Here is a 19710-nt window from a genome sequence, read left to right as displayed (position 1 = left end):
ACACCATCTTAATCCCAGACAAGGCCCCAGTGGCTACATTTAAGCAACATTGATTAAACATTTTAATTAATAACAATCCACTGTATAATTGCACTAAAGTTCTCAAATTAAATGGTCAAATCAGCTCAAGGTGTTATCGTTTTAGATCAGCAGCACATTTCCTAGAAGTAATCTTTCTTGGATTGTGCCATTTTACTAGCATGGCAATTCTGAATTGAGTTAGACATGCTTATAACCAAATAACAACAGGGAGGCATAAATCACTTATAATCAATATTATACAATATTACACAATATTATAATCCTACTCATCTTTCTTTCACTGATCCAGTAGTCTGGTTAGTATTGCACCTATTGAAAATGCTATTGCTTGGCTGTTTCTAAGTCATATGCATTAATTTATTTCTTTGCACTGTATCACATTTTGTATTGAGCAGGCTTTGTGGGGGATGGGGATTAAAAAAAGGGAGACCCCATGTTTATCTTGGAATGAGATTCATACCATGCAGTGGGATAAAGTACCCAGTTTGTGTAGCATGACAGAAACCTAAAATTGTGCTAAGTATAAGTTGTTGCCTATGGCCTTGTTTGCACATAGTGTAGTCCAGGTATTCCCCCCCTGACACCTTCTATATACATAAAGTTGTTATAACTGTGTTAAATTATCAGTGGCCAAATATTAAGTGTCCCAAAATGTACATTTCCTTCTGTTTACTCTAGCAAAGGGAGCTGGTAGTTTTGGAACAACTTCAGTGAACTTTCCTGGTGTTCCTGGAGTTTATAAATATTTATAGAAGGAAATTCCCTGTGTGAAAAAACAGCAAGTTGGTTGAGAGCTGGGAACTTGAGGTTGACCGAGATAGTGATACATTGGCAGTGGCTGTGCATGTGTCAAATTGGGGTTTGAACTGCGTCCAAGTTTTATGAAAAATAAGCAGGTCTAAAATGTCTTTCATGAGTACAGGTAGTTTCTTTTATATACAGTGTGGAAGTACTCAGAAAACACTTGAGGTGACTGGTAATAACTGCATATACAGATAGTTAACCATGTAAATTGTGTGAAAGTTAACCCTGCTCTTCACAGGTAAGGGGATATCTATGTATATTATGTAGCTGAGGGAGTTGAGCACATGGAAAAGCAGTGTATAGCTTTGAAAATTATATTTTTTGGGATAATTTTAGAATTTATTTACCTTTTATTTAAAAAAAAAAAAAAAAAAAAAAACTCAAAAAAACACATACTGGAGTGTTTTGATTTGTTTATTCTAATGATTTTACCATTTTAATATTAAATTCTTGCTTTTCAACAAAAAATTTCATAGATCACAAAATTAATCCATAAGGAAAGGTTTTGTATTTGGTTAACAATTGGAAACTTACCTGCAAATCATAAACCCTTTGCCAACACAACGTGGAGTAGTGTGTGGTGAGATCAGAGAGATTGTTTACTTTAGTTCTTTGTGGCAGATTTGAGAAATGTGAAGCCTATGTTGCATTTCAATACAGTTAAAAGTAAATCCTGTCTTCAGGATGGAAAGGAGGATAGAGTTCTCCTTTAATATGGAGCCAGTTAAGTTTAGAACAGATTTTCTGAGTTCAGTTGGGTTAGTTAACCAGCTGTCACAGGTCTCTTACCAAAAAGCTGGGATCCTAGAAACAGTCTGAAGAGCAGGGCGGACTCGTCAAGAACGTGTTACATGCATTGAAAAGCTAAAGGAAAAGACAATTGTATTTTTTAACAAATTAAACCAGCTTGTCTGTGTAAATGTGAACCAAGGGCCGATCAGGAGCTTTTCTAAACCAATGAAGAGCAACTGTTTTCTTTTACGATGAATGTGTGGTTTGAAATCTAGCAGGCTGCATCAGCAACAAAAGTCAGGAAATGCAAAATATGTTCTACAGGAGCTTCTGATTTAGTTTGTGGATGGTGGATATAACTATTTTTCTTGTCTCCCAGGGACCCCCCTTCTACTTTATGCAAACCGCAGGGACCTGCGGCTGGTGGATGCCGCCCACGGGAAGGGCAATGCCACTGTGGTGGTCAGCGGGCTGGAGGATGCCGCAGCGGTGGACTTTGTCTATTCCAGGGGCTTGATCTACTGGAGCGACGTGAGCGAGGAAGCAATCAAAAGAATAGTGTTCAACCAAACCGGGAGTGTACAAAATGTGGTTGTGTCGGGGCTGGTGTCCCCTGATGGACTAGCCTGTGATTGGCTAGGGAGCAAACTGTACTGGACGGACTCGGAGACCAATCGGATTGAGGTTTCCAATTTAGATGGATCTTTAAGGAAAGTATTATTCTGGCAGGACCTGGACCAGCCACGGGCTATTACTCTGGATCCGTCACGAGGGTGAGTACTTTTCTAGTGCAACCGGTGAAGAGCAAAAACAAAAACATGCAACTGGTGATTGGTGGTTCGCCGCATCCGAGAATCACCTTTTGTTCCACCCTGCTGTAGGCTGATTGAGTTACAGGGTGCTCAGGATAGCTGTGTGTGAGAGCAATATAATCTAGGCCAGGAACAAAGGTTTTAGCTCCAGTTTTTGCTCCAGCTGCTGTTTTAGCGGTTTGAATCTGTGTACATGCTGGTCCTCTTCTTGCTCAGAGCGAGAGAAGATAAAGACCGTGCATGGAGGCCTGCGTCTGCCTTGGCAGCTCAGGAATGTTTTGTTTTCGGTATGAGCTCTAGATAAAGGAGCCTCTGCTTTCGCCGAGGAGGAAAACGATCTGAGGCTCCAGTTTTTGAGCTGCATGCTGGATAACTTCTGAAAAGTCCTATTTAGATTACTGAAAGGTCAAATATATGTGATGCATATTTGGTGAAACCTTGCATAGTTTTCCCTTCCTGGGTGTGATAGTCCCAGGTCATGAACTCAGTGTTGAGAGCTCTGAACAGAGCTCCCATGCTTAAAGAAACATTAAAACAAAAATGATTCCTCTTCTGTGGGCCAACAGTAAGCCTTGGGGGCTTTGCTAGCAAAGTGTTTACTTGTGTGGCTTGTTTGGTAACCTTTTTTGGTTCAATATAAAACTAAGCTCCTGACATTTATTTGCAAAAGGCATCTAATGTGCATTGAAGTGTTTTTTTTTGGTTTCACCCCTTTCTGTATTTTACGAGTTTTTTTATGAATCCTAGTTTGTGTCTGTGGGGAAAAATAAGATTGGCCTGCTTGTTCTATAACGACTAGTGATCAGTTGTCTTGTTACTTACTTGAGATTCTTTTAAATCTGTCTCGGTCTGAGGATGTTTGTTTCAAGCTGTGAAAAATAAGGAAAGGAAAACAGTACATTTGAATTATGTATTAGTGTGGTTTCCCATGCCAAATACTTAAACACAAGTAACTTTATTTTTGTGGATGTGGACAGGACAGCTATTTATTTGAACAAGTCTTACTTGCTTCTGTTTGTCGTGGGGGTAGCAGTGTGTGGAGGGGGTTGCACTCGATGCAAAGTGCAGCTAAGCTATGGAGGATGGATCATGTTTCCTTGAACAGACTTCCTTTCTCCTGAGGAAAACCTGTTTCTTCTAACATTTTACCCTTCTTAATAGAAATGAAAACCTCCAACATGACAAGTGTATTTAAGAGCTTTCAGCAGCATCAGAAGTAAATTATTTTAATGTTTATTTTTTAACATTGTGTATAAAACTAGTTCAATCATTTCAGTTATTTAAATACTATGAATTGCAGCTGAAATGTTGGAATTTAAACATTTAAATCTCTTCAATGTTGTACATTTACACTTTCTGTTACTTGTGCATGTTCTTTGCCTTTTGATTGATTGGTATGCAACAAAGAAGCGTTGTTTGACTAAAAAGATGTTAATGATTGATTGTTAAATACAACTCTCTTAATTTCAGAGATCACACTAATGAGTGTTGTGCTCACAGGAGTAGGGGTCTGTTTTTCAAGGTCTGTTAAAACCAGCCAGGCATTGTCTCCTACAAGGTTTTCAAAGCAAATGTTCTGTGTTTAGGCCACATAAAAGTTCATTTAAGCCATTAAAATGGTTTTTACTAGAGATGTCCGGCGATGAAACATGTTTCTCAACTCTCAAATAGTTCATACAGGGAGTATGTTCAGGATGTGCAATGCTTTAGTGGAAAAAAAATCAGGGGGGTATTATTATCATATGGCAGTATTTTTGCTTAGTTACAGTGTGACTATCACAGTTAGTACACAATATATTGGTGTTTACAACCACGTCAACTGTAATTGTTGTATACAGTTGTTGCCAACAATCGCATCTCCTTGTACTTTTCTGGGGGGCAGTAAAATAAACTAAACCTTAGCTGGATGGGCAGCCCTTTACCACAGTATTTCCATTCCACTTTATTTTGAAAATATGCACATAAGGAAAAGGTTTCCTTTTTGGCTACATAGATTAATCAAATCAAATACCTCCCTCTGCTCCTTTCTCAAATGATAATCTGATGATTCATGGCACTACTGCTTCCAATGTGCACGGAGCATGATTCATGTTCTCAGACATTGGAGAAGTGATATGATGTTTGATGGTCATAAGAGAGTTTACTAACGAGAGGTGGCCATGGTGCTTGTTTGGTAGCTAATAACTATGTGCATTGGCAGTGTAGAGAGTAGACCACCACACTACCTGGCCCAGAGCAGAACTGGGGGATCGTTTCCCAAAAGCATCGTGAGCCAAACAAGCATCCTTGGATAATCATAAGACCATCTTTCCAACTCGTGTGTTTCTCAAACACTGTTGTTAGGTCATACGTTTTCGAGTAGCATCATAAGTTGTGGGGTGGTCTTGGGCAATTGTGACTCAGCTGTTGGTTGTGAAAGTACATAATAGCAGGGATAGGTTTGCGCAACACACTTTTATGGCATTTGCACTTGGAAAATGCTATGGTCACTTTTGGTGAAATTTACAGAGATGCTAGTGAGGGAAGCCTTGTTTAATCATCCAGTGTAATTTGTCATGAAACATTTGGGAATTTCAGGTTCACCAATGCGCTGTTTTTGTTAAAGCTGACTGTGAAATGTCATTACTGAAGATGTTATCGTATGTATATGTCAATGCTACAGCAATGTGAATTAAGTATGCTTTAGTAACAAGACTCTTTAATGCAGTGCTGTGAACTACCTGAAGGTGAAATAATGAAGGTAGTCCATGTTACTTGAACCAATCAGGGATTAATCTGTGCATTTGTAATGGTAGTCTCTTACTTGATTTGATATCTTGCCTTTATAACATCTGGTTCAAACTCACTTTCTAACATATCACACATGTACTCTGAAAATCATCTTTAACTTTTTCGATATTTTAATAGTGCATCTCTTGGTAACTGGAAATACAGAAGTACAAGAGTTGTCTAGGCATAGGAATCCTTAACCCTTCCTTAACACCCAGTGTATCTGGTTGGCAGATACTGCTGAGCTGTGAAACGTGGGAAGAGGACACTCAGTTTGGCATTGCTTGGCTCATACCCATATGGATTCTCAATGTCAAGTGGAGCTGATTCCATGCTCTCTATTTTTGCTGCAAAATGTCCCCCCCTCCTGCACGTTTTTATAGTCCACATCCCCCCCCCCCCCCGGCCATCCATTGGTAGTCCTCAACCAAAATGGCAAAGGGGTCCCTGTATCAAAGTTTGGGAACCCCTGAGCTAGGCTATGTGGTGTTTGGTGGCTTGAATAGTTTATTTTATGTATTTTTTTTTTTCTTGCCAAAAGTGTTATAGGGATTAGCAAGACTAAATATCACTATCTAAATGCTGTTTAAATCTGCAAAAGTGCTATTGAATTGACAGTTGGCACTTGATTTGGTTGTATATTCCAGACTGCCTTGCATACTATACTGTAAGACATTTAAATAAGCAGTTGTCTTATGCTTTAATTCTGTTTTTAATAAACTGGTTTTGTCATTGTTTGAAGCATTGTGGCATAACATCCCTCATCAAAAATGTGACCAGTATTGCTGAATGCCTCTTGCCTAGTATACAAGCTTGACTTAGCAAGCCCATAGTTATCACTTGTTCATTATGAAGGTTTTCCCAAAACAGCCTGTTCTGTAAAGCGCAGATCCAGGTGTCAGGATGAAAGTGTTGGAGAAATGTGGTGGCTATGGAGGTGGGTTTGAGGTGTGTTGTCAACAACAGAGCCCCACTGCACCAAACCTGCTGACCAGAGAAGCACAGACCTCAGACTTGCAATTAGATGGGAAATTATATCATTTATTTGAATATGGAAAGGGAGCCTGTCACTTGCAATTCCCCCACAAAACTGTGTGCATATACATTTCCTAAATGATCAGATATTTAGTAAATTTAGACTTAAAATTACAATTTCAAAAATACCTTTGTCTGCTATTTTTTCTTGGATGCTCATAAATATTTTGTAAAACCAATTTTTCAGTATTTATTAAACAGTAAGTACTTGTTAACTACAGATGTAGTTTATAATGATAGATTAGGTTGCAGTAAAGCAAAATATAAATGGTCCTGTCTGAAATGCATGGAAAGCCATGGGTTGTTCCTTTAAAATAAATGGTTTGATAAGTTTTATGGGTTAACTTTTGGTCATTTGTTTCTCAATCGTTCCTCAGTTTGTTAGCCATTGTGCCAAGCAGCAGTAGAGGCCTCTAGTAGCTGGCTTATTCCACTTAATTTGAAATGTGATCTCAAAGTATTGCTTGCCACAGATAGTGCTTAGCAACTGATATTTTCATTGTGTCTGGAGCTGTATTTTATTTGATCTTTAGGAAGGTATACTAACATCATCTTGAATGATGGATAGTTATGAATGAGTTACTATTTGCTGGGTTTGCAGGAAACTTTAAACTTGCAAGGGATATTCAGTTTTTTTTATTGTATGCAAATATTAGTGTGCATTCGGTTTTATCTGTGATCTGCATCAGTAATTTTCTGTATTTCAGGAAAATGACTAAAAAAATGTTTTTGAATTCTAAATAGTTGTTCCCTACTTGAAATCTTTTCAGAATAATGAGTTGGTATGCCTGACCATGGACTGAAGCTCCTTGGTTTTTAAATGCTTATGGCTGTAGATTAGCACAGTGTTTCTACGTGCCCTGAAGACTTTGTCTTGTGCTCTGCTACCACACCCTGGGGCTGTTCTCAATAACCCCTGCTGTACGGTTGTGCCACACTAACTCTAGGAGTACAGTGATAGGGGTACCAGAAATGAAATGCAGAGGGAATAATAATGTATAGGACTCAACAATATAATCAAATTATACTAATTAGGCTAACTAAACAATGTAGTTTTTGATCAACATCATAGACAAATATCATCTGCCCTTTTGTGTTTGCAATCAGCCTTTATTTCTCTTATGTGAGCATCTCTTTAATACCTAGGCCAATTAAAACAAGTAATGGGATACTGCAGATGTGAATTATATTTTCTAAAGTACTCCGTATGGTCTGAATAAGGCTTTCTGATGAATGATAAACCATTCACAATGGTTTTTTTTTTTTTGTGTGTAAATCTTCCTGAATTTTAAAATTTATATTTATACATTCAGGGAAAGGAGTAAGCTGTAATAAATTCAAGCATTAAACAATTCCATGTATTATTAATATATACTTTCTAAAGTGTCAAAGAGCTTAAACTATGTATATATGCCCTCTGGCAAGATTCTGCATGAAAATGTAACAGTGGGTTAGTCTTGAGTGTACAGCATAAGAAGTGGGAGGGAAAACATTTTAATATTTACAGTACAGCACTCTTCAGCAGACTGTTAATTGGTCCAGTTTGCACTGCTCCTCTTGAATGCATTAACAGCAAGACATCAGATTTGCGTAATTGTGCCATGCGTTTCAGGTTTTTGGAGCTGACGTGAAGGCATGTTTTTCATAGTTTAAACTAATTCAAACAGCTGTGTATGTAAATGTAATTAAAATAAGCAAACATGGCTAATATGTCAGGTGCTAGATTAGAGCCAAGTTATAATACATTTGTTGGAGTCTTCAGTTTCCCTAATTCTCCCCCCCTTTGTCTTAACGCATAATCGTGTAATTAAATCTCAATGTTTTTCAAAACAAACTGAATGATGAATGCTGTGTATGTTTACATGACCATTCTGTGATTGACTCCTCCTCAATGGCCGCTGGTTATCAAATTCTAACCAGTTTGTGGTGATGTGAAATCATTGCATCTCAATCTGTAATCCCACAACTTGTTTTGTTTTCAGTTATAGTATGGGGACCTAAAGAATGCTGTGTTGTTCCCAGGACTCCACATTCACATCTCAAGTGACTGTGGAGATCCTTATTGTGCTTTAATAGTGAGTGAATTGAAAAGGTCAATGTTGCCTACGTACCTGATCCCAGGAGAGAATAGCTATAGCTGGGTGTCCACAACTTGTACCCGATATGCTTTGCCAACCTAACTCTCTTTAGAGACGTTCATCTGATTTACCTGTTCATGAGTGCTGTGGCCATTATTTCTCCATGTTGGACATAGATGTAGATTGAGTGTACTCTTAAATGATATCTGGCTTTTAACTTCTCTCTGAAAAGGGTCATCTGATATTCTATTCCATGATAAATGCATGTAGTGCTCACTTACATACTTGTTTTGCAAGTCCCTAAGGTTAACTCATCATGTGACTTTAATTATGTAAAACATTGATAGATAAACCACAAAACAGACCTGAGTAATGGTAACTGGTAGGTTAGAGAATGAATATAGGCCTCTTGAAGGTTCGAAGTGGTCTTTGAATACCTGGCTAGTTGGAAATAAATCTTTGAACATTGGGATACAGCCCAACATTATTTTGTCCTCTTACTTACGGTAATAGTTCTTATATGAAAATGGAAATATCTGTCTGATGGGATGTATTGTGTGATTATCGGGGACTTCAATGCAAGTGTCGTGCTAATCTATAGTTTTTGCAGAACAAAGGCGTGCTGTACTGCTTGGTTCCCTGGGAATGTACGAGATGGCAGTGGGTAATTAACTGAAGAATGCTTTTTATGAATGGGTTGCATGTCAGTCGTTTGGCATTGTAACATCTGTGTTTAATTTCTCATGCCCAATAAAAAAATAGCTCCTTGTGTATTTTTCGCTGACATGACGTTGCTGATTTGTTGGCCAGGCGCATCTGAGGGTATGTTTTAAGGAAATACCATCCAAGAGCAAGTTTTTGCTTTTTTGTTTTTAGTTGATGTCGTCCTTTTTTGCTTCCCCGTCGGAATGCAGTCTTCCGACATGAAAGGAATGTGACATTTACAGTCCAACTGTATTCAGTCAGTGTTGGCAGTACTGATTCATGACTAACGCTTTTGCAATACGTGTGGTTTTCACTTTTTTTCTTGTTTTTTTTGATTGAAAGAAAGCTAGCCAGTATAAAGCACTTTCTAATTTAATAGGAGGGATGTTGCTGATTACATGTACATTTTCAGTATGGGATATTTTTGTTCATTAACTGCTTGCTGAAACTCATTCTGATTTCAGATCCCTATTAAATTTACTTTTATTGGCATGATGCAGAGTAGTCCTGTTCAAACAGAAGCACTTGATCTTCTGCAATCTTAAAAAGAATAATCTGGTTTGTCGTGATCATATTGATGCATCAGAATGAATATCAAAGTACTTTATCAAATCACCACATTTATTTGAATATTCTATACATAGGTGGTAATAAAGTCCATGAGGGGAGGAAGGCACAAAGGCAGGGGAACAGGACACTTCTTCAGGGTGGGCCGTCCTGCCTTCTGCACATTTTGATTCACCCTGCTTGCACTGAAAAGTAGAATTAGGAATAGTCTTGCAAATCAATGCCATGCGATACCCCATCACAGCACAAGTCTTCATTGTTCCTTGTGGCTGTATCAGGATATGGCCTCAGCCTCCAGAGGGCTTTGCAGTATTTGAGGGTTGAGCTGTGTTGAGCAGGTGGACAGGTCTGGTAGAGCTGTGTAGCCTACTTTGTCCCCTCTGCCAGTCATCTTGAGTGATTACTCGCATATGTAAACTACTTTTTGTTGTTGCTCATAAGGCAGTTGTTTACAAAGTGAATCGCAACCCCTCCGATACAGTTTACTAATTGCACTCCTATTTTTCCACAGGTGGCAATGCAGTTTGGGTTTCTGAAAGAAAGGTTGTCTATAGCAATCTGTGCACTAATTGCTGTTAAATGTTATGCATTTCTATTGATCAGCTATGTAGCTAATAAGAGTTTTCTGCAACTATGCTGAAACTTTTTGTTTTTGTTTAAATATATATGAGTAGGCTATAGGTTATTGCTGACGAATGCTTAAGTTGTTGTAATTCTGTAAGTTTCCTTGAATCCTTAGTTTGCAGGTAAGCTTTCAGATATAGACAGATGTTTGAGTTTGCTACATTCATTCTCCTCCTTGTACGTCTCCTTGAGTGCAAGAAGCTATTAAACACTGGGGAATTTAAAAGGGAATTTCCACAGTCCCCTCACCTAGGCAAAGGATTACAATTACTTAGGATCTTAAGACATGGAGGTAGTGATCAAGCCAGCACTAGTCGACCTGCCAGAAATCTGAGCATTGGGCCTGAAATGAAGTTACTTCTGAAAGCAGTAATGCTGATTTCATTCTAGATAATGCTTGTTTTAATGAGGCGTGAGTTCATGGAAATGGGAAATATTGCCGTATGGTGCAAATAGCAGAAAATCATTTTTTTTTCCCTATTTGGGACTCTAGCTCATAAAGACATGGAGCCAGTAGGCATTCTTCAGTTTTGGGCTCATTGGTTCAGAAACTAAATTGCTGAGATGGTGGCAATGTAGCTTACTTACTTGTGGTGTTATTGAAGCAATCGTCCACTGTCTTGAGACCTTACCAGGTGTGCAATAAGACACAAGGCACTTTCTTACTGAGTTTCTTTTCTTTCTGAACCCCAGAGGAGAGGAGATGCTGCAAACTATCATCCTAAAGACTGAAATATTAATTTTCACTGCAGTGGATGCAGTTCAACAGCAAATGTCTGATGAATTAGTTTAATTAAAGCTCTGCACTGGAGCTTCAAAGATGTTGAAATATAGATTCTTAATCCTGATTTTAAAACTTTCCAAGTCTTTAAGTGGTCTCTTGTTTACAGTAAAAAATATATATATAATTAGAAGGTTTGTATACATGATGTTCAGTAAATATACAAAGATGTAAAAGGTGGTTTATCAGCATTTTCTTTAATGTAGTTTCCGATTTCAGTTAGGTCTGTGAATTGTTTTTTGTTTGTCCTGTGTAGTTTGCACTGGCTCTAACGCAGATTGCATTTAGAAAATACTCTGTGCAGATTGCAAAGTCATAAGGAAACAAATTAGTGGCTTAGGGCCAATATGCCAGACCTTATAATATGTCAGTTATAATTACTCCTGCATTATTCGCTTCAGTTACGAGACTGCAGTAATTACAATGATGATTTCTTGATACTTAATGTCATGTTAATATTCCTGATATGTAGTAGATTATTTATCACATTAAGGAAATTCTGAAAAATCAAGTGTTACTGAGCTGTGTATGCTTGACTCACCTTCACATCACATTGCAACCACAGTGAATTTGCTGTGGTGAAAAACATCAGAGAATCACTTGAATACATAAATACCCAATGGGATATGAAAGACACTCCTCTCTAAGATGCTCAACTATATTCTACAACTCTCTTGCCCAGGGTGACAAGTTAAGAAGTCTTCTGATCATGTTTACATTATGCAATAGAAAGTAATTTGTTTAGGAAAAGCAGAAATATCAGATTTGAGATTGATAGAAAATATGCAAGTACTAGTTTTGTATTTGTAATTTTTCCAGTGACCTGGTTAAGCACTTAATCAATGGAAACACAAATACTGACAGTAGTTTTCCACCTGTGGTGCTTCATTAGCCGTCACCCTGATTTTACACTGTTTGTCCACAGCGCTGCCTGGCTGGTGTTTGACTTGAGGTGATGTTTCCCATTTGAGCATTCTTTCCTTTGAAGCCTCACCATAGGCAAACAACTGCTAGTAGTATGGGCTGGACTTGTGTAAACCACTGCTCCCTGAAAGAGCATGCTGTGTGAAGAGATGGGAGGAGGAGAGGAGAACTCAAGATGCAGTGGAGGTTGTGTGGAAGACGAGAACCTGACTGAAACTAGTGTTTTTTTTTTCCCTCTCTGCATCAAAGTGCTCAAGATGCTGCAGTAGCCTGTCTATAAAACATGACAGCTGTATAAATTAGAGTAAATTGTCGGATGGTGGCCAGAGTGTTACGGGGACATTATGGACCCCCCATTGTAAGCCCAGAGGCAGCTGTATAAAGGTGGAGGAGTTGTTGATCTTCCGCGGTGTGAGTGGGCTGTGCTCACTAATGATGGTGTTTTGGAGGTGGGTGATGTGCCAGGACATTCCTTCCTTCCAGTCTCATTTTAATTGTGATTGAAATGAACCTGACAGACCCAGGTAATGCCTTCGTATTGTGTGTGTTTTGGGTGTCCCACACTATGAATTTTAGCGTTTCAGTTGAAGGGAAGGGAATGGAATGCATCCTGTAAATCTTGAAACTCTTTTCTCCCTAGACAGCTATGTTGGCTCAGTTTTAAGTAGTAGACTAGACAATTCAAATCACTTGCAGCTTCAGAATATGATGGCTTTATATTGAATTCCAGTTTCATTTATTCCCAATTAAATCCTCTTGTTTTTCTCTTCCACAGTCTAGTTGAAACTGTAAACAACTGCTCATTAATTATGACCTTTGTTTGGGTAGACTTGGGACATGTTGACTGTCCGCTCTCCAGTATATATCCTCTAAATCCAGTGTAGGAAGTTTAGTCACAGTCTCCATACTGTTCCTTTACCTTACATTGAATAATGACCCCCTCCTCCTTTAGATAGCCATAATCTGTTACCAAGCAGGGGGGTGAATTAGTATGTTAATTCACAAGGACAGGGATAAAAGGCCTACATTATGTATTCATTGGTTTTATTTAAATTGAAATGACACCATTCTGTTCCTGTGTTTTGGGGTTGGGGGGAGGGGGAGGTGTGGGTATGTACTGCACCTTTAAATGAGCCATGCGAGGCTGGCAGCGGAGACCAGGCCCCACAGCGAACGAGCACACGCTCAGGGCTGCCTGCCCTTCCCAGCGGAGCTGTAACGGGATGAGCAGAGCGAGGACGGCATTCTTCGCAGTGTAGTACTGTAATTACTCCATTGTACAAATAGCTTAGTGAGCTTTCTATTAATTATCCATCCCTTTGGAACGCCCCCTGCTGTGGCTTCTGCTGCTCATCCACATTTCAGGATTTTTTTTTTCTCCCCCTCTCTATTTGTGGCTGAATCTCTAGGCAAACACAGCAAGGATAGTGCATTTCCCCAGATTTTGCTTACACTGTGTACACATGATTTACCACTCAACAGCAGAACAGTGCTAGAAATGCTCATTCACCTCATTGTAGAAGCATTTTATTTGCTATACATGTCATTTTTATATATAATATATATAATATGTTACACACACACACACACTGTATTTTCATTGTCCTGCTACATTGGAATTCATCCATTGTTTCTTAAATAACATTGCCTGACGATCCGAGCTGCTGCCTGATGCTAACAGGTTCTGGAAGGGGGAATAAAAGATTCTTTGAGAAAATCAGAAGTGTTTTTTCAGATTAGTGACCCCGTCTTTCCAGCAAATGAGATATTGAGAGCAGTCGCATAACGATTTGATTTGTGTGAAGTTGCACTAAGAAAGCCCCCTGACATTGATAACGTTTTCCCAGTAAAATGCCGAACGGAGATTGCAGAGGCCTGAGCTGTGTGTATTGTGAAGACGACCTCCTTTTGTTCTCCAGTGGAAGACCTCCTCAGTGCCAGTCTGATTGGCAGGGGCTATTGGCCAAGGAAAGGGAAGCTTTAGCTCCTGTTTGCAAGATGGGGAATCAGTGTGCATAAGAAAGGAAAGCCATTGTTACAGCTCCTGCTTGGCTGAAGGCTCGTTAGCTCCGTTTGGAAACTGCACATGAATTCAGTCTCCTCCCTGTTGTACTCTGCGAACCATCTTCAAAACAGTGGTTAAAAATCTGCATTCGTCCTCCAGGTGCATTTCAAAAGTGGAACTTTCATTTCTAAGCCACTTATGGGAAACTGTCAAACCCTGGATTATGTTTAAAAAATGGGGGGGGAGGACAGATCCTCAGGAAGAAATATTTTGTGGCTTTTTAATGGTGCGAATTCGCAGTTTACTCAGTTTTTGGATTAAGATCTACATTTATGTCAAGATCATATAAAAGGGGTTTCTGCTCATTTTATAGTATCCATGTGCTGTAGCAGAACTGACGTTAACTGTATTCTTGGAGTAGCTAGTTTATGCATTTGGCTTTTTGGGTGTTTCATTCTTTCGGTCTCTTGAGAACGACCATTAACCAAACAGGAATTCAGTTGGAAGCACTTTGGGGATTATGCTGGGGGCCTCACATCTGTAATGCCCCAACCCTAAGGTAGGAGCCTAGCGTGATGTGGTACGGGGCTTAACAGTAGGAGATTCAGTTTATAGAATACCAGTCCTAGACAGCCCTTCTCTATATATAAATATATATTAAAGACTTGCCGGAGGCTTTTGAAAGCTTTTTTCTAGTATTTGATATTGGCAGCTATTTACACAGGATAAAAGCCAAGTGATGTTGGCATTCTTTCTGTGCAGGGCCTGATTCTCACACAGAGCAGCACCGTAAAGCAGAGAGGAGGGGGCGGTGAAGGGAGAGACGGAATTCCACATAATACTGGAGGTTGTCAGCCAATCCTCTGCTAATGGGTCTCAGTTGGTGTCTGGTGCACACGTGTGCTGCCTGTTTGATCCCACACTGCAGGCTGTTGAACTGCAGTTCTGCGCCCCTGCATGGGACTGTAGTGACTTCTGTACTGTACACACACACACCCCAAATTGGTGTGGCACTCGTCTGAAGGAGGAATTAATACACCACAGCCTAATTATTGCTTCATACAGCATTCAGAGATTTTCACATTGAGGGAGAACCACATCTGTATCCATTTAAGTATAATAGTGTTTGTTTTATTCCCAGCTTTTTTTTTTTGTCTTCATGTAAAGTAGAGCATGAAGACTTTTTATCTCACCATATTAAAAAATGAATGGGACAAACCATCCATATAGTGAAGGCCTAGTACAGGGGTGGCTAACCCTGATCATGGAGAGCTGCAATCCTGCAGGATTTCCAGGTCTCTCTAAATTACCAATTAATGGATACCTTGAACACAGGTACATTTTGCCTAATTAAGACCCATAATTGTTTCAATTAAGCAATTAACGACCTGGATAGAACAAAAAGCCTGTAGACCCTTTAGCTCTCCAGGAACAGGGTTAGCCACCTCTGCCCTAGTACATATACCCACATGATAACATCATTGCACAAAGCTGCAAGTGTAACACGGTGGTTGAAGGAGGAGAGCACTGAAAAGATTTAATTGGTGGTTTGTTGTCCTGACCTCCATTCTATAGAGCACTTGTTGATTAAACTTGGTTTAAAGAAGGATTTGAATGCATTTCTGTTTCAAGCAAATAGTAGCTGAGCATACATGGCAATTTGTTTTTGCTTTTGCTTGGCTTTTATGTTTAATACATTTAAAAAATAAATTCTGCAGTGCTTTCCCTACCCTCTGGAACCAATTTATAACCTCTCCATTTACTGATGTATAGTTAGAGGTAGTTGGTGGCTGTCAGGGCATGGTGCTGTGTTAAGTAGTGGTGAATGCCTGTGTCTTGTGCTTTTCATCTCCAGAGTTCGGACACAACCTCCCCAGTCTGGCAGTCGTGCAGGACTGGAGTGCCAAACGGAGAGCATTTCTGTTGCATGAAAACAATTGCTGGGGCACAAATCTGTACTTCTAAAGTTTTCTAGCAAATCAGATGGTGTTCTTGAAAGTATGTGTAATGTATGTGTAATAGGTCATTGTTAGTCTGCCTGAATAATAAACAGAACAAATAAGCGCTGTGCCAATATGTGTAGCTATAGAAGCCTGTTTGTCCTTTAGGAAGGGGGCACACATTATTCTTTCCAGTAAGATATTTATATATTTTTAAAGGCTTTCATATTGAACAGGGGGCCAGTTCATACTGCCATTGTGGTGTCACAGTATTAAAAATGTGAAGTCTTCCCAAATCCCAGCCTTGTTGCAGTGTGAAAATGGAACAGGAGAATACAGAGAAGCAATCAGTTGCTTGTTTAAAAACTGCTGAAGAGCACTGATTTTTAAAAGCCTGTTCAGAATGTATAATTGGACAGCGTTCAACATTTGTAATGAATGCTTCATGTAGCAAATACAAAGCCATGTGTTGTAATAAGGGGTTGCTCCTTATTATTAATTCAGGCGTGAAATAGTTTAGTCCTCACTTGTAGAAGGTTTAGTGCAGTTTTATTTATTGATGTGCACAAGATATTAATTTAAACTTCGCTTTCCACCTGAATCTGATTTGTGTCTATTGATGTCTGAAGGGCTGAACTCAGTCTAGTCTGTTTCCGTATACCCTTTGAAAAATTCGATGGGATAAAGGAGAAAAAGTGTGATCTGTAACATCATAAACTACTAATGAGACAAGGAAAGGATGTAAAATTGCAATAACTTATACGTTTTATTTGAAATGATCTGCAGGTGGGTATGGAATTGATGTGATCATGTTAGGCTATATTAAGGGGCTGCTAATACTGGCCTGTAAATGTCGGGGGTTGATATGATTTTTGTTTGTGTTTTTGTAATTTAAGGAATACAATCTGACAGCATTTTTTTTTTTGGTCCTTCTAGAACAGATATGATTTCCTGGAACCATAATTATACTGTGTAGTGGGAAAGTATCAATTATTCATTGTCTGCCTTGTCGAAGGTGTCATGCGTGCAGCATTATAAATGCCTGTAGGCATGGACACTTGCCTTTCAAGTTTTTATTTTTTTATTAGCAGAGCTCTAGTCCCAGAAACCCCATAACTAAGACATTCAGCAGTAGAGCAACAATTGTACAACTTTAAAATTTCAATGAAAAAAAGTCAATGAAATTGGTAACCCTAGTACTACAGCCCTCAGTAATCATTGAAAAGTACAATAATTAAAAGCCAAATTTCTCATTAGTCATGTATTGGTCAAGTTGTTTTATCGTCAGAAATATGAGCTTTTGACAACTTCGTGATTTTTCTGTAAGGGGAATATGAAAACAAATCTGTGTGTATTCACAACGCATGCAAACACAGGGTGTGAAATGTAATCTAAATCGAATCTGCATTTCAAAACCTTTGAACATGTTACATTTTGGAAAACGATTTTCATAATTTAATTATTTTTTGGCAAGTACTCAATCTTATTTTCTCTTGCACTTGCCACTCTTGAGTTGTGTAATTACTACATACCCTCCAGACAGTGACCTGTCATAACCCGATGTCATCATAATCCTTTCCCCCACATGTGTGTATTGGGGGGGGAGCCTCAACAGTCTAGGAGAATGTGTATAACAGCATTGTTTATTCCTCCTAGTGACAATCCACCTTTCATAACCCCCAGATTCGTACAGCTGGCCATCAGCTTTTCCCAGCTCACATTAATATTTGGCCCAAGGCAGAGCGGCATTGAAGGCCATTAACGAGAACATTCTCAGACTAAACATTTCAAGCAGCTTACATGTGGAAGAGTTTCAGGCCTGCTGCTTCATAATGAGGAATTACATTTTACTTAAACTTCTTTTTCCTCCTTTTTGTTCCAAATATTTTGTTGTGCAAGTGCCCTGCGTTCATTTTCAGCTGTTGATTCATGCAATTAGAATGACTGAACGAACAAACATTTCTTACTTGTTCATACCTCACCCTGAGATCATTGTGAGACTATATTTCAATTAAAACAATGTTAGGTAGGAACAAATATAATTTGCAGTAGAAATAACTAATATTTTTGCAAAACATTTAATAGGTAAACACTGAGTTGAAAAGAGCTTGTGCTATCAGCATCATTTTTTTTTTTGTATGTGTGTGTGCACACTTTAAATTAGGTTTAACATAAAAATGAAAGAATGGAACCTTGTTGCAATATAAAATAAGAAGTAAAATAAGCCAAATGTGGTCAGAAATGTACGTCATGTAGGTTTTTTCCCTTGTATACTTGCACCACAGGACTATTCTGAATACACCCAATTAAGCCTCATCCTCAGACTGACTAGCAATCACAATAGGAGACAGAATCACTTGCATTTTAGCCACTGTGAGGCTGGGTCTCTGTAATGCTGGAGAGGGATGGTTCCCAACTAAGCCTTCAACTGGTAGAGGAGTTTGTGGTTGAAGTGCCTCTTAAACCCCTGGCTCAGGGTAGGGTATGGTTGTAGGGGGCCGAATATCACAGGATGTCCTACATAGATGTTGTTAAACAAAGACAGTCATGCTCTTTCATGTTAAAGGGCCATGATTTGTGATTTAAGTGTTAAGAACATAGTTAAGGTCCTTTCTTGGCCAAATACACTAACTGACCTAATCAGAGGTTATTAATTCCTATTAATTTCAAACAAGAGATGGAGATGTTAGGTTAAATATACAAGTAGCCTATATAAGACATCCCAATTCTCTAACTATTTGTAAATTAAATCCTTTTAAATTACTACTTGATTTTTTTTAGCAGACACGCTTATCCGAGGTGACTTACAATTGTTGCAGTATATGACATTTTTACAGTTTACACATTTATACAGCTGGGGCTTAAGGGTACATCAGCAGTGTCCCAAACCTGGGATTGAACCCACAACCCTGTGTCAAAGATCAGTTTATTAACTGATTGTGCAGTTGGATCAAAAACTAATAGGAAATTGGGTCCATAACTAGGATTCAGAAAACACTGGTATACACCCTCAAACATACAATGTTTGCCATTGTGCATTAAGCAGTTCACCTGTCCATCTGCCAGTGAATGATCCAGCTGCACAGTGTTTAGCTTCTGAAATTCCAGGTGCGTGAAAATGTGTAGGCTATATCGGTTTCAGAACTGATTTCTTTGGGTTGTTGATTGAGCTGTACTTGATTCTTGAGCCCTATATAGCGGTGTTTTATTCGACTTGACAAGTGACTGCAGAAAGAAAATGTACTGAAATCAGAATATTACTTTCCACTGTATTATACATTGTGATGGTATGATCTTGGGTACATTTTCTGCTGCCTTTTTTCCTCATTGTTCAATATGTAAATAAACTTGAATAACAAATAAAGTAGACATTGTGAGAGAGCTCAGCCTGCATAAATTCCAGAAGTTATGTTGAAGTATTCTCGGCAGGTGATTCACCACCTGCATGGCCCCAGTTATGCTTGTTTAATGTGCCTGGACTTGCCTTGTATAAATACTCTTTATCATGTTTTTTAAATGGTATTTTTAATTTCATGATTGTGTACCCAGCAGTAACACTTCATGTCTACAACTGGGTTTCGCCCCCCAGGAAGTCAGTGCAGTTTGCAAGTGGTCTGTCGCCAATTTGGAAAAAACAAACTAATCAGTGTAGGTCTGCATATAATGCTAAGGCATCATCTAGCTTTTCTGTTCATACAAAAAAATAAGCATATTGTGAAAAAGCTTTTTCCAAATGTTTTGGTATTTCACCCAGCAGTTGGGGGATTAGTTTCAGAAGCATAGGACTGAGTTAAACTTCCACAAGGATTGTGAAGATGAAGAGTGGGGGGTGGAGGGAGATTGGGGAAAAATCAGCTGAGGATGCTGTTATGGTCATATTTACACAGTGAAT

The 19710-nt window shown here is 38.9% G+C and overlaps 1 protein-coding gene across 2 annotated transcripts in view; it reads left to right on the top strand.

The window, feature by feature from the left end:
• Positions 1 to 19710, top strand: part of lrp6 (low density lipoprotein receptor-related protein 6) — a 53546-nt gene that overhangs the window by 3127 nt on the left and 30709 nt on the right. For both annotated transcript variants that reach the window (XM_066724694.1, XM_066724693.1), the window contains exon 2: positions 1958 to 2351. In XM_066724694.1, coding sequence (XP_066580791.1) covers positions 1958 to 2351 — 394 coding nt within the window. The remainder of the gene's footprint in view (positions 1 to 1957; positions 2352 to 19710) is intronic.

This window comes from Amia ocellicauda, chromosome 15, assembly GCF_036373705.1.
Source record: "Amia ocellicauda isolate fAmiCal2 chromosome 15, fAmiCal2.hap1, whole genome shotgun sequence".
Taxonomy (NCBI): Eukaryota; Metazoa; Chordata; class Actinopteri; order Amiiformes; family Amiidae; genus Amia; species Amia ocellicauda.
Note: the sequence above shows the minus strand (reverse complement) of the source record. Positions and strands in the feature narration are given on the sequence as shown.